Raw genomic sequence first — 13,324 nt, forward strand, 5'->3', positions numbered from 1 at the left:
AATGTCACAGAAAACATGATCTTGCTCAGAGAATATGGGGGGTTACTCAGCTACATCTACAAAATAAATATAATTGGGAAACTGACATTGGCATCCTTGTATACCCTACTTGCATCTCATGACAGTTATGTAGGTGTCCATATGGAAGAGGAGTAGCAGCTGAACAAAACTGTGCACATACACACTTTATCTCAGCACCTTGGGGAATGAGAGCCTCTCTCTCCCCATACCAGTGTTTCCCAAACATTTTTTCAGGCGACCCTAATATGATCCTCATAATATGACCATGAACCCCCTAATCTATTTGTATATTTACTAATATATATGGTTATTGTATTGAGTTCATATAATTTTGCAAAAAAAAAATTTAGCATACAAAATGACTTGGCGACACCCCCCCCCCCAAAGGAAAAACATTTTGTGACCCCACTTGGGGGTCATGACCCCAGGGTTGGGAAACGGTAACCTATACTGTGTCATATTTCAACACCTCTCTTCATCCACAGAGCAAATACAGGAAACATCCATTTGAGCTGTGTCATCTATTTATCTATTCACAATCTCAACAGATTCCTTTCTCTTGTATTCTCTTCCTTGCTCTAATGACATACCACACACTCCTTTCACTCCATCTCCTTTAAATTTCCTCACTGGCTTACTTGATTTACTGTGTTCTAGTTATCTATATGCTCCCTTATAAGGAAAGTAGCAAAGTCATAGACACATCCACTTCCACCCACTCCACTCCCATCCACCACCCTTGTTCCCCTGTCTTAGCTCCTTCTAGATGATTCACTGTGTTAATGTACTTAAATATCAGTTTGAAACAAAACTACATTACATGTACAGTCTTATTAAAATATCCAAAACATAAATTATTAAAATTCATTACAAATCTACACTACCACCATGAACTGACAATGCGTTCTTTGTTATGGCAGCTTACCTCATTGTCCTTATTGTGCTGCTAAAGCAAAGAAGAAATATTATTTGCAAACCTATCTAGTAATATAAAATATTCTGCCATCAACACCTTACCAGCATTAAGATATGTAAAAAATATCTTAATATAGATCATTTAAAAGTTCTATTCAAATATTGCTTGCTAATTTTAAATTATGGAAGAGATGACTTCAATTGGAACCCATTTAATACAATCATCAGAATACAAGAATAAAAAAATAGATATATAAATAGATAAATACATACACATACCAAGGCTTTTTCCCCCTTACAAAGGAGGTAGCCAAAAAGGAAAAGGCATAAAATCATTCCCATCCATTCCATCCCTGAATACACTCCACACCCCTCCACCCTCCCTCTCATCTTAGCAGCTCCTGGATGACGGGTCATCCCTGCACCTTGTCCACTGCCCTGGGTCAGAAGCAGTGTCGTAAGACACAGCACATCCACAGCAAGGCCGCTTCATTAAATCAGTGACCCCCCCTCTCTGTCCCCCCATGCATAAAGGAGAAGACGGGGAGAAATCCCTTTGGGCTGTGTAAAAATTTGCTCACATATACTACCTCACCCCCCATCCCCCTGCCCATTCCACCTCATGCATCACATCATCATCCATATACAACTATTCTCCATTCACCCCTGCCTTCTGTCCCCTCCCGTCCTTCCTCAACAGACATTCCCCTCTTCCCCAAAGCCCTCTTCACCCCATCCATCCACCTCATCCTAGGACGTCCCTTCATGTTCACTCCCTCCACATCTGCCTTCCATACCTCTTTTACTAGTCTTCCTTCACTCATTCTTTCCATGTGTCCAAACCATCCTAATACTCTTTCATCAACCCTATCTCCCAACCCGCTTTCCACCCCTGTTCTCCTCCTCACCTCCTCATTTCTCACTCTATCCAGCCTAGTAACCCCCATCATACTTCTCAGACACCTCATCTCAAACACATTCAAACTCCTTCTCTCTTCCTCTCTTATGTTCCATGTTTCTGCCCCATACAGTAAATAAACATATAAAATAGAAAATAAATACATACATATACCAAGGCTTTTTCCCCCTTACAAGGGGGGTAGCCAAAAAGAAAAAGGCATAAAATCATTCCCACCCATTCCATCCCTGAATACACTCCACACCCCTCCATCCTCCCTCTTATCTTTGCACCTCCTGAATGATGGGTCATCCCTGCACCTTGTCCACTGCCCTGGGTCAGAAGCAGTGTCGCAAGACACAGCACATCCACAGCAAGGCCGCTTCATTAAAAAATAAATAAAAAAGATAACAAAAACAAGAATTTAAAGACAAGACTTCATTCACTTTACTTTTCTACACATTTCTGTCTCATCTGAATCACAGCATTTATGATATTTTGAAGAATATATGTGAAGCCTTTCATTACATGGAAGAGCTGCTGATAAAAACTACTGAAAGTCTGATTCATCCTAGATAGTGCATGTGGAAAATCTATTATGAAGCCAGGTAATTTAGACTAGAAGAGTTACTACAAGTACTTAGAAACGTAATAAATGGTGTGACTAAGACCAGAGATGAGACAAAAGGACTCAAGAGACAAGTGTTTGACCACAAAGTAGATCTGGATTACATCCCTCCAAAAACAAGGTTATAGAACAAAGCAGACTACAAAGAATTATTACTGAAAAAGTGAGAATATACTCATAACTCCTATGGGCAACTTTAACCCCTTCCATACGGTGCCGCACACGTAGGCGTCATGGGGAGCGAGTGTATTCGCGAGGCTGCCATATCGGCGTCTTGATTATATTTATTGTAGTCGCCCCTCCATAATGACATTCTTTCTAATTCTTTTGTAATCGCATTTTCTATGGTTATCAAAATTCACGGGTGAAGAGAGAACGATCGATATAAGCGGTGACTATATTTTATGATGCGAGTATTATTACGACACGTCGTACGGCTGGCATTGGCTGCTGCCACCGAGATCTAAGTCCATGACGCCTACGTGTGCGGCACCGTATGGAAGGGGTTAACTATGGAAAGAATACGAGAGATGGAATTTAAGAATCCTGGAATAACATTAGTGAACATTGCAATATATAATTTAATGACCAAATGGGTGAAAAACCAACAAAATATAATGATAAAGATGCATCTGCAAGATTGGATTAGATTTTAACTAAGGAATCTTAAGTTGGATCATTGAATTATTGGTGTCCAATGGATAAGAGCAATCATGTGACTTGAATTTATGTTGGACTTTGGGAATATAGAAAGAAGACTTGAAATACAAAGTGAAGATACAATTTTGCAAGGTCAAACTTTGCTAAAGAGAGAAAATGTTTTGAAGAAATACATTGGAGTGACTTTCGTGAAATTTAATAGGAAAAGAAAAAAAAAAATGGAACACAAGTGAAAATTTACAACTTAGGAATGTAAAAGTATGCAGTGAAGATGAGTGGAAGAGGAATATTTGATTATTGCCCAATGTTTCACCAAGTGGAAAACCCACAACCCCAAAGTATGTGGAAACAATCATCAGGCCTGTCCCTAGAGATCTTAGTGAAGAAACCTTGGACTGCAGTCTGTGTTACTTGTGTGGGAATGTTTCAATGTCAGTAGTTTCAGCGAAGGAGAGCAGTCACAGACTGTCAGCTCTCCATTAGTTAAAAAAGTGCAAGAAATACAGCTGACATTATTTCTCTGGACTGGGCCCACAAAATCTCTATTAACATCAACTGTATTTATTACACATTTTCACACATGGAGAGCTCACAACCGATTACTGCTCTCCTCTTCCTACCACTTTCAGCCAGTGACATAGGAAAAGTCCCACACGTATACAACATAGACAACTGTCTACAGTTTCCTTTGGAGAGACCTGTGGCAGGTGGTTAAGAGGACCACTACCAGCCATTATGGGGCTGCATGTTTTCCATTTAATGAAACTTGAGGCAAGAACTGATTGATGAATTCACAAAAGACACCCCTAGCAGCTTGTTACATATACAACCTAACACATCCACACAAGAACACTTTCATATCTAAATTATTAAACACTCTCTTTAAGAGACCAACTTAATACTACACCCACTCATTAGCCCCATAGAAAAGTCCTTCTCAAAAGAAGTAAGATCCACATTGGCATATTTGCCTTCTGAACACCAAGTATTTAAACAGTATCAACATAGTACAGGCCTGGACACAGAATCAAACTAATATAGATGCAACCACCACACAGAAGACTGAGCCCTTCATCTTTCAATGCCCCACACTAACAATCCCAAGACAACAACACATATTCTTCCCTGAGTGACCCATAGGCCTGTCTGGTTGCTGTGGGTCTCTGCTAAGAGATCCGATGCAATGGATTGAACAAATAAATGATAATAATAAAAACCCACCTCAAATTTCTTGTATTCCTCTGGGGTCATTTGCTTGGGTTGTGGATGTCCTAAAGGTGAGAAGACCATTGTGCCTTGGTCCTCGGATTCATCTAACAACTGATTATCCACAAACTGTTGCTGCTGCTGATTTTGCTGCTGGAGATCTTGCTGTTGTTGTTGTAGTTGTCTTTGTGCGAGTTGCTGTGGTGATGTCACTTTCTCACTACGTACAAACTAAAATAAAGCATTTGAATCAGTAAACTTTACAAAATTTTATGCAAACTATAAAATCAAATAATTTTACATGGTTACGATGGATAAAGTTGAAGCCTTATAGGACAAAAATGTAGAATTCTGAGAAGAAATGATATAAAAAAGAATAAAATTAAAAACATTACATAATAATCACACTTGAGTAGTCTTCTTCAAGGTGTATACCACTAAAGCAAATGTTTTCATAATAAATGTTGAAAATGAACAAATTAGCCCTTAAAAAGCTTGATATCAATATGAAGTGTTTATGAAGTATGGTGGGAGATACAAGAATGTATAGAAAGAGAACTGCAGAGATGAGATGGAAAGGGCAGATAGGGTTGATTAAAGAACGATGGAATGGTTTAGGAACATAGAAAGAACGAGTGAAGAAAGACTGGCATAAAGAGTGTGGATGGTGGGAACATGAGGACAAGACCACAAGAGATTGGGGTGAATGGTACATTGGATGCAAGGAGGAGAAAGGAAAAGAAATATATGAGTAGAGACTGGCTGTGAATGGATGGAGAAATGATGCAGCTCAAATGGATTTCTACATTTATGCTTTGTATTTCCTTGAATGGATGAGATGGAGAGGATTGCCATATAATAAAGTGGTAGGGAGTAAACCAGCTTCTGTTGTCAGGTCCTGCTGTGGAGATTCCATTTCTTACTGTACTGCCACTGACCCAAGCAATGGGCCAGGAACAGGAATGAACTTACATCCACAAGAAATTAAAATGAGTAGGACTAATGGGTTCCTGAATGGGTGTATGCTTTAATTTGGTCACTCCCCCTTTATAATGGGGAATGGGTCCTTTGTGGCACTGCTTCTGACCTAGAGCAGTGGACAAGATGCAGGGATGACCCATCATCCAGGAGGAGCCAAGATAAAAGGGAGGGATGGGGGTGGATGGGAGTGGAGTATGTGGTGATGGAATAGGTGGGAGTGGATTTTATGCCTTTGATTTTTGGCCACCTCCCTTGTAAGGGGGAAAAAGCCTTTGGTATATGTATGTACCCTAATATGATAATTCTTAAGGGGCAGAGGTCTCCAGACATTACATCAGCACTCGCTGAACTCCGTTTGAAATGTTCGTACTGGGTAACACTTAATTCAGGTAAATTTGATCTACCACCTGAATCCATTCAAAAACCCATTTCTTCCCTTCAATCTTAACACCTCATAGATGAAGGCTCATCCCTGACCCGTACCACACTGCTCGAGTTACAAGCAATGCAACAAGACGACGCCCTCCTACTGCAGGACCATACAACTGGAGTTGGTTCAACCTTCCTACTTCATCACATGGGTACCCTTCCTCCATTCATCTCAAGAAATATACAGAGAAGACGAGAACGTCCCACCGGGCTGCATTATCTTCTCATCCATTTACATCAATTCTCCATTTACGTGTATCTTTTGCACTCTCTCTTCTTTGCTCCACTGACCCCGTCACCCTGTCTATCCACCTAATTCCTGGTTTGTTCATTCTAATGCTTCAGCTCTCTATTCCAGGAAACCCATGAACCCCAAGTGACCGGCAACAGCCACTGGATTGGCCTCTAAATCACTCAAAGAAGAAATATTGTAAAGGTATGGCGAGGGTGAGGTAGTGTAAAATGAGGTGTTCATGTTTTTTCATGTAATGGTGGCATATGAGCAAGTTTGTATCTGTGGCTAGGCCTACTCTGTGTTGATATTGTTTAAATGCTGGTTAACGACCTGAACATTGTCATGCTAGTGTGGTTTTTGCTACTCTCGGGAGGGGTTATTCTGTAGGGATAATGTCACCATTCATGGAGAAGAGGGTCGCCAATTAAATGAAGTGGCCTTGCTGTGGATATGCTCTGTCTTGCTACATTGAGCGAGATGCAGGGATGACCAGTCATCCAGAAGGAGCCATGATAAGAGGAAGGGAGTAGAGTGAATGGGAGTGAAGCATGTGGGGATGGAATGGGTGGGAGTGGATTTTATGCCTTTGTTTTTTGGCTACCTCCCTTGTAAGGGGGAAAAAGCCATTGGTATATGTATGTACCTATTTGTTTCCCCCCTCCTTTTAGCTCCTCATGGATGAAGTCATACCTCTCCCCTGCCGGCTACCTGGGTCAAAATCAATGCAGCAAGACCTAGCACATCCAGAGTAGGGCCACCCCTTCATTTACATAGTAACTCTCCCCCCCTCATCCCCTCATGCAGAAAATAGAGATGATGCATTAAAATAATAATTGTCCATTCACAAGCATTCTCCACTCACCCCTATCCACTGCCTTCTCCTTTCTCTGCTCAACAGACATTCCCATCTTTGCCCAAAGCTCTTTTTGCCCTATCCATCTATCCATCCCACTTTCAATCTACCTTTCAAGTTCACTCCATCCACCTATGCCTTCCATGCCCATTTGCAAACTTTCTTCACTCATTCTTTTCATTTGGGGCCAATCCATCCTAATAATCTTTCAAACCTTATCTGCCAGTTCCCATTCTACCCACCACTCTCCTCCTCAATTCTCGTTTTATCAATCCTCATAACCCCTTACATACTTCTCAAACACATTCAAATTTCACCTTTCTTAAATTCAAAGTCTGCCCCATAGTGTTGTAGGCACAATTACCCTTTCATATAATCTTCTATCCATTCCCAGATACCTATTTCTTGAGATTACTTTCATTCCCCCAAGATATTTACTTGCTTCCTTCACTCTACAATTCATGTCCACTCCAACTCTTCCATTCTCGATACGTGCAATCCCGAATACTAAGAACTATTTCCTCTAACCTCTATCCTATAAGATTGAACTTCTACTTATTGCCACCCTCTCCTTGTATATCTCATCATCTTGGTTTTACCCACATTTACTTTCAAGTTCCTCCTTTCACATACCTTCCCAAATTGTCACTACCTTAGACTCTCCTCTGACCCTGCTACAAGTGCAATATCATTAGCAAACAACAACTGGCTCACCTCCCACTTCCACTTTCTCTAACCACCTCCAATCCCTTGCCCATTACCCTCACATTCACCTCCCACACCATCCCATGTACACATTATCATTATTATTATTATTAAAAAAGGGTGTGTGTGTGTGTGTCATACCCCTACCCCATTTTGTATCTGGTCTCCTTTATGCCTCCCTTACATTATATTTCAATTCTCCTCTCTTTTCCTTGTACTTCTCATATGCTTTCCGAGTCCTGCCTTAGAGCGAACCCACATTTGCTCATTTCTTCTCTTCTACTATCCCCTTCACCTCATTATCCCACTATAACTAATAAATCTAAAGGAAGAAATCATCATGTTACTATCTACCTATATATCAAAGGCTTTTTCCCCTTTGTAAGGGAGGTAGCCAAGACAAAAGCCATGCACACACTCCCATCCATCATCCTTTCCTCCCTCTCACCTTCACTCCTCCTGGATGACAGGTCATCCCTATATCCCATCCATTTTTCCCCTGGGTCAGAAGCAATGCAGCAAGACACAGTACATCCACAGCAAGACTGCTTCACTTAATTGGCAACCCCTCCTCTCTGTCCCCTCGTATGGAAAAAGAGAAGACTGTGAAAAATCCCTTTGGGCTGCATAAAAATATCATCCACACACAACCACTCCATCCTCCCACTTTCCCCATCCTCTACCATCCTTGTATCATAGTATCATGTACCTAACAGCACTGCGACCTATATAAAGATATTAATTAAAATTTCTTTATAACTACTAATACTAAAACAATTTTTCTATTTATCTTTCAATTCAGGTCTTGCTTTCATTTCATTCTGGAAATACGTGCTCACTGACACTACAAACACATTCATCTCTCATTTTCACAGGGCAATTTATAGATCAAATAACGATTATTTCTACCTGAAAAAATGGTAAGTAAAACATCTTTTTGTTCTGAAACATCAGACTAATATATAAAATTGCATCTAATATTGCTAAGCAATAAAAATCTACAGATTAAAAACTTACCAGAAATTTCAAGAAGTACTTACCTCCAACAAAGATTCCCATTATACTCTTCAAGGTCTTTCATTCCTCTCTTATTCTAATCTACATTGTTCATTATGTTTACAAGTGCATGGAGAATGTGTATGGATGATACAGCGAGTCCTCCTTATACGGTAATTCATTATCCAGTAAATTCACAGTTACAGTATTTGGTAATTACTATCCTCGACTCTATTTACGGTAAGAAAAAATTCACAGGTACGGTATCCGCTCGTGTTTTGGAGGTAAAATTAGATATTTTGAAGAGGAAAGAGCAGGGAGAAGGTACGTCTGCCACAAGTCGAAACTTGGGTTCTGTATAAGGTAATTTCAATTTGCGGTAAGGTTTTCAGGAATACATATGTACCATATAACAAGGACTCACTGTACTATGATGCAAGGACGGGAGGGGGTGGGGGGATGGAGGAGAGGAGTAGGTGAGTGGTTATGTGTGAATGATATTTTGTCGCAGCCCAAAGGGATTTCCCCGAGTCTTTTCTATCTTCCACATGAGGGAGTGGTTATATGTGGGTGATATTTTGGTGCAGTCCAAAGGCCCAGTCTTCTCTATTTTCCACATGAAAGGATGGAGAGGGGGAGTTGCTGATTACATGAAGCGGCCCTGCTGTGAATGTACTGTGTCTTGCTACATTGCTTCTGACCCAAGCCAGAGGGCAGGAGAGAGGGATGACTCTTTATCCAAGAGGAGCTAAGATGAGAGGGAGGAAAGGGTGGAGAATGGGAGGAGGTAAATGATTTTTGACTTGGCAACCTCCTATATAAGGCGGAGAGAGGGGGAGAGAAAGGGAGAGGAGAGAGAGACAGACAGACAGAGGGGGAAAAAAATTAGTATAGACAGATAGAGGTGTACTTTTTTTTTTTTTTTTTTTTTTTTTTTTGTCAGGTGATGTAGAAATTTCTACACGGATTCCTGTCCAAAAGCACAAAGTAACTCAGGGGGTAACTTTAATAATGATAATATAATTTACAATGATATGAGCACATCTAAATTATTCTGTAATAAAGAATGGGTGCTACTTTTTATCAAGAATATATTGTGTTGAACTCTATGCCTGACTATAGGGCCTGGGGTTAGACTTGACAAAAATATCACCGACATGTTCCTTGCACGTAAGAGCACTGGTTAGCAACTTCACTTCCAAAAAAGTAGTTCTTTAAGAAAATTCATGGCAAAGGGATCATGGGAATAACACAAGTAGCCTGGCCAGCTACCAAAGTCTATTCAAAGAATCAGCTGTATGAATGTGCATGGATGTAACAACGTTACGGAAAAGAAAATTATAATGAAGTGTATTGGCTGGACATCTTAATAACAGGTGAAAAATTTAAAGGTATTGTAAGGGTGAGCAGGAAATGGAGAAAACAAAAAGATATAAGTGGACAGGTGGTGAGATAAACACGGAACTGTTTAGGGATTTATTCTGACGTTTCGTCCTTACCAGGACTTCTTCAGAGTACGGTACTCTGAAGAAGTCCTGGTAAGGACGACACGTCAGAATAAATCCCCAAACGGTTCCTTGTGTTTATCTCACCACCCGTCCACTCATCTGTCTTAAATATTTCAAGAAGATATAAATTAGAGGTGAAAGAGTAGAAGGTATGGTCATCATGAAACAGATACATATACCATACATATACTCTGTAAATTCTATAGTGGATAAGGGGGCTGGGCAGGAACCAAATATAAAGCAATGGGTGTAAACCAGCTTCAGCTGTCAGGTTCTCCTGTGGAGGTGCTTTGTCTCGCAGCATTGCTTCTAACCCAAACAGTGCACAGGAGACAGATGACCATTTATCCATTAGGCACTAAATGGGGGTTGGACAAGTATGAGGTAAGTAAATGGACTTTTAGTTACATGTATATACATGTGTAGTTTTCAAATCCCTCTGTTCTGAGGATCGTTAAGTAACTTTGATAACATTATGGGGATTTAGAATGACTTATGGGACAATCTAGTGGTTGGTTACTTGGAAACCATGGGTCCCCAGCAAAATATCTGGGGGAGTGTACCGATTTGCTGAATGGAAGGATGTAGGAAGTGAACTAATTGCTCTTTGTGGATAATACTCCACCTGTGACTGATTCCGAGGAGACTGAAAATGATTGTGACTTGAGTTTGGGAGGGTATGCAAAACAAAGTTACAAGCGAGCATGGGCAAAAGTAATGACAAAATGTACAAGAGGTGATGAATATGAAGGGTGAAATGCTTGAGGAAAATGGAGACATAAGTACCTGTGTTTGCATCTAGTTGCGAATGGAGACGAGGATGTGGAAAAGAATTACAGGGTAAAGGAAGTGAGTAAATGTCTGGATGGAATGAAAAGTTACCACAAGTAGGTGTTCAAGGTCGAAAACAACGAGAAAGTTCTACGGTGGAGTGAATGTACCCACAGGTGTGGAAGACTTTAATATAAAGGAAATGGAAAAGAAAACTGAACATTTTAGCAGTGTACGAGATACGTGATATGTTACAAGAAAGAATACAGTGAGAAATGTGGAGGTGTGGAGGACCTGAATATAAAGCAGAAAGACTGAACATTTTTGTAGTGTTTGAGATACGTGATAAGTTACAAGAAAGAATAAAGAGAGAAATGTGGTGGGAAGAAAGTTGCCTGATATGAACAATGCCAAGGTGTTTTGGACATGGAGAAAAAATAAATGGGAAATTTAGACATCCTGGATTGCAGAAGTGGATGAAATAAGTAAGGAAAATTGAGAATGAGATGGACGGGTAAGTTGAAGGGATGATGTGGTATGACTACTGACCAGGAAGGAGAGCAAAATATGGGAGCGAGTGGAGGAAGATCGTAAATGAACGATGGGGGTGATCTGGCCCAAAGAAATGTTCTCATCCGTTTTAAAATATTTTTTAAATAGGTGAGGAGGATGTGGGACCTATATGAAATAGTGACAAGAGAAACTCTGGTTGCTGGGACCTGCTGATGAAGAGCTGTGCCTAGCTGCATTGCTTCAGACCCAAGCAGTGTGGCAAGAGACAAGGAAACCCTTTATCTCTAAGGTGCTGAAATGAGAGGGATGGCTGAATGCGTTCTATATGTTCATGTTGTGGTTATATGTGCTCTGAATCTACCATACCCACTCTTATTAAGTGGGGGGTCATCTTTGGTAATGAAAATATAAACAAATGAATGAAAAAAATAAAAGTGTGCTCCACAACAGCTACTAAGTAAACCTTTAAAAGAGTTATCCAGTCAGCCATGACACTACTTATTGTGTCCCAGGCACAAAATTGAGATAATTTGAGGGACATCCTTGGAAAAAAAAATAAATGGAATAAAATAGAAAAATTTCCATGTGTTTTGACCAGCCTAATCAAGCAATGACCTGAGTTGTACTGTAAATATGCCTGTCTAATGCCCCACACTATGATTTTGTTAATAAAGATGATGCATCACAGGAGGGTATACTATTAACTGGTAAGATGGATAGTCTACTAATAGAATACTAAGAGCAATGTATATGAACTAATCATGTGGAGCACACTTGTTCTATGTGGTGTAGCATCAAACCATAATACACAAGTACATTACACAAGTAACTGTACAAAGAATATTTCTATGCTGGTGCGAGAGAAAGCATAAAGCTTGGCGGTACTAACAGATTGTTGATGTGTCAACGTGGAGACCTCAGGCTGCTGGTGGACCACAATTGGCCTCCCTGTGCCGATGAAGGGGGGCGGAGGAGCGCCTGACGAGGGGGACGGAGGCGTGGTTGTCGACGCTTTGCTTCCAGCCTGGTCACGGTGCCGCGAGGAGAGGAAGTGCACACTTTAGCGCATCAAGCTAATGCTCCACTTCTATACTGCCACTTGCAATTGGGAGCAACTTGGGAACAATGCATTGCAATAGGCATGGGCTACATATTCCAAAAGTGACTTACCATGTGACCAATGACACCAGGGAGCAATAAAACATCTTAGGTGGTTTAACCAAGACTTCCATGACAACAAGATCAATTCCAGGATAACTGATACAATATAGAAAGAAAAGCAATTGGCACAGAGAAAAAAAAAAAGTTGATATTCGTTACCCTCACATTTTTTTACAGTCCACCCAAAATCTTTCTCACTCCCCTGATGCTGCTGCTGCCAATTGCAAGTGATTCAGTTGTACCTTGGTCTCCCTCTGTCTATAGCACTCCTAAATTGGAGGACAGATTAGGTCAGGTCTAGACGTCATGCACACTAATTCGCGTCACATCTCATGCAACAACCCCTGGTGCAGAAGTCCAAAACTCTCCCATGGCATGTGGCACAAATATATATTCTAGAGACCCATTTTCGTCTATCAGTTTTTGAGCGTCACAAGAATGACCTGAAGAAGGCCTACAAGGAATTTGGCATTGACGACCGAGTTTAAGCCTTGACTTCCCACACCTGCGGCAACATGAAGCTTGTAAGCACTGATGGCTCCAAAGCATAGCAAAGCTTTTACTTTCTTCATATGTATGCAATATCCACTTGCATAACATATACTCTATACCAAAGTCTGTAGTATACAATTAACTCCAGGATTTAGGATACAAAACACTTAATCTTTTATGCAAACATGCACAAATAAAATAAAAAGACATGTGAATAAATAAAAATAAAACGAGGAAAAAATAAAAAAAAATTAAGGATGGGTTTAGATAGACCAGTTGCCTTCATGATAAGGGCCTTTCAGTACGTATGAATGTATTACGTATGTATGCACGTACGTGTATGGTGTATGTA

General features: G+C 40.4%; 1 protein-coding gene across 3 annotated transcripts in view; it reads right to left on the bottom strand.

Annotated features, from left to right (window-relative positions):
- Positions 1 to 886: 886 nt before the first annotated feature.
- The window catches only part of LOC143024060 (serine/threonine-protein kinase 3-like), a 33,608-nt gene continuing 21,170 nt past the window's right edge, over positions 887 to 13,324 (bottom strand). Inside the window, exons 11-13 of one of the 3 annotated variants that reach the window (XM_076182781.1) lie at positions 12,209 to 12,343; positions 4,344 to 4,559; positions 887 to 964 (exon numbers count right to left, since the gene is read on the bottom strand). In XM_076182781.1, coding sequence (XP_076038896.1) covers positions 902 to 964; positions 4,344 to 4,559; positions 12,209 to 12,343 — 414 coding nt within the window. In that variant the 3' untranslated portion in view covers positions 887 to 901. Of the gene's footprint in view, positions 968 to 2,009; positions 2,217 to 4,343; positions 4,560 to 12,208; positions 12,344 to 13,324 lie in introns of those variants that run through there. The other 2 variants (XM_076182780.1, XM_076182779.1) reach the window with 2 other exon arrangements.

Source organism: Oratosquilla oratoria, unplaced genomic scaffold, assembly GCF_046742065.1.
Source record: "Oratosquilla oratoria isolate Oo_2021 unplaced genomic scaffold, ASM4674206v1 SCAFFOLD87, whole genome shotgun sequence".
NCBI classification, from domain to species: domain Eukaryota; kingdom Metazoa; phylum Arthropoda; class Malacostraca; order Stomatopoda; family Squillidae; genus Oratosquilla; species Oratosquilla oratoria.